The sequence below is a fragment of the Haemaphysalis longicornis genome, unplaced genomic scaffold (genome assembly GCF_048455015.1).
Source record: "Haemaphysalis longicornis isolate Haplotype H1 unplaced genomic scaffold, Haemaphysalis longicornis Haplotype H1 scaffold_6, whole genome shotgun sequence".
Taxonomy (NCBI): domain Eukaryota; kingdom Metazoa; phylum Arthropoda; class Arachnida; order Ixodida; family Ixodidae; genus Haemaphysalis; species Haemaphysalis longicornis.
Window position 1 is genome coordinate 116,757,352 of NW_027526407.1, and position 1,114 is coordinate 116,758,465.

At 50.6% G+C, this 1,114-nt stretch overlaps 1 protein-coding gene across 1 annotated transcript in view; it reads right to left on the reverse strand.

Annotated features, from left to right (window-relative positions):
• LOC144143213 (venom metalloproteinase antarease TserMP_A-like) overlaps positions 1–906 on the reverse strand; it is a 37,868-nt gene extending 36,962 nt beyond the window's left edge. Inside the window, exon 1 of the mRNA XM_077675002.1 lies at positions 894–906. Coding sequence (XP_077531128.1) covers positions 894–906 — 13 coding nt within the window. The remainder of the gene's footprint in view (positions 1–893) is intronic.
• Between the last annotated feature and the right edge of the window lie 208 nt (positions 907–1,114).

The following is a 1,114-nucleotide window of genomic DNA, read 5'->3' on the forward strand; positions in this document are numbered from 1 at the left end:
GAACTGACGTAGGCATCTACTTTAGAACAAAACCAGTTCCGCTTCACTTTATGACACGGGTTCGATATCCGGCCGCGGTGGCCGCTTTTCTGATGGAGGAGAAAAGCGAAAACGCATGTGTGTTCGAGATTTCGGTGCACGTTAGAGACCCCCATGTGGTCTATATTAATCCTGAGCCCTCCATTACGGCGCACCTCATCGCCTGTGTAGTGACGGCGCGTTGACCCTCATAATGAATAAATCACTTTACGAAGGCTGGGCAGCGACGCTGGGAGGATTTCAATGAGTGCACAAAACAAAACTAGTTTTTTTGTGTGATTCAGCATGTTCTAGCTTACAAACACATGGCTTCCCGTTTCGCTTCCTCGTCCTAGGAATTTCCATGTCTACCACACCAACCCAAACCGCTCGACCACAGAGGACAGCGGTCCGGTCGCACCAGGCCTGAGACGACCATGCGTTGACATCTCCCACCAGCCTAACGGGAATATCATCGCGAGCGCATGGGTTCTGGCTTGTAACGCACGCCTGTATTTTCGCCCAATAAGTTTCCCTCTCTCCCCCGTACCCCTGTGCACGTATAATGGGCAACTGCTGATGTAAGCGTGCTTTGGCTGTGACAGCGGCCAAAATGTCGCTCCGGAAGCCATCCCAGATGGACCTTGAAACACGCCGATCAAAACCTCACACTAGCGGCCCCTAAAAAAGGTAACACAAAACATTCGGCCTTGGCAACGAGAAATTGGTGTTCCGCGCGACTTGAACGTATAGGAATGCGAAAAAAAAACTCATTCCCAGCCCTTCTCGAGGGCAGTAAAAACGTGTTACCTGAGCTTCGCCTCGAACAGATGTTTTTGGTGGATGAGCAGGCGGTGCCCGGAATACCCACTCACTTCGGCACCACATGTTTACAGCAAAACTGTGTATCTCTACGAAACAAGCGTTTCTTCGTCATGAGTAAACTCTCTCTGTGGGCAAAAACGCCAAGGTGCCGACCGCATGCGTCAGGTTAATCAGGCATACAGCGTAGAGCTCGCAATTCCTTTAAGGAAACTAGGAAGCATGCATGAAAAATGCATTATGGATACGGCTTCTCTGGCGAATGGGACCTCGC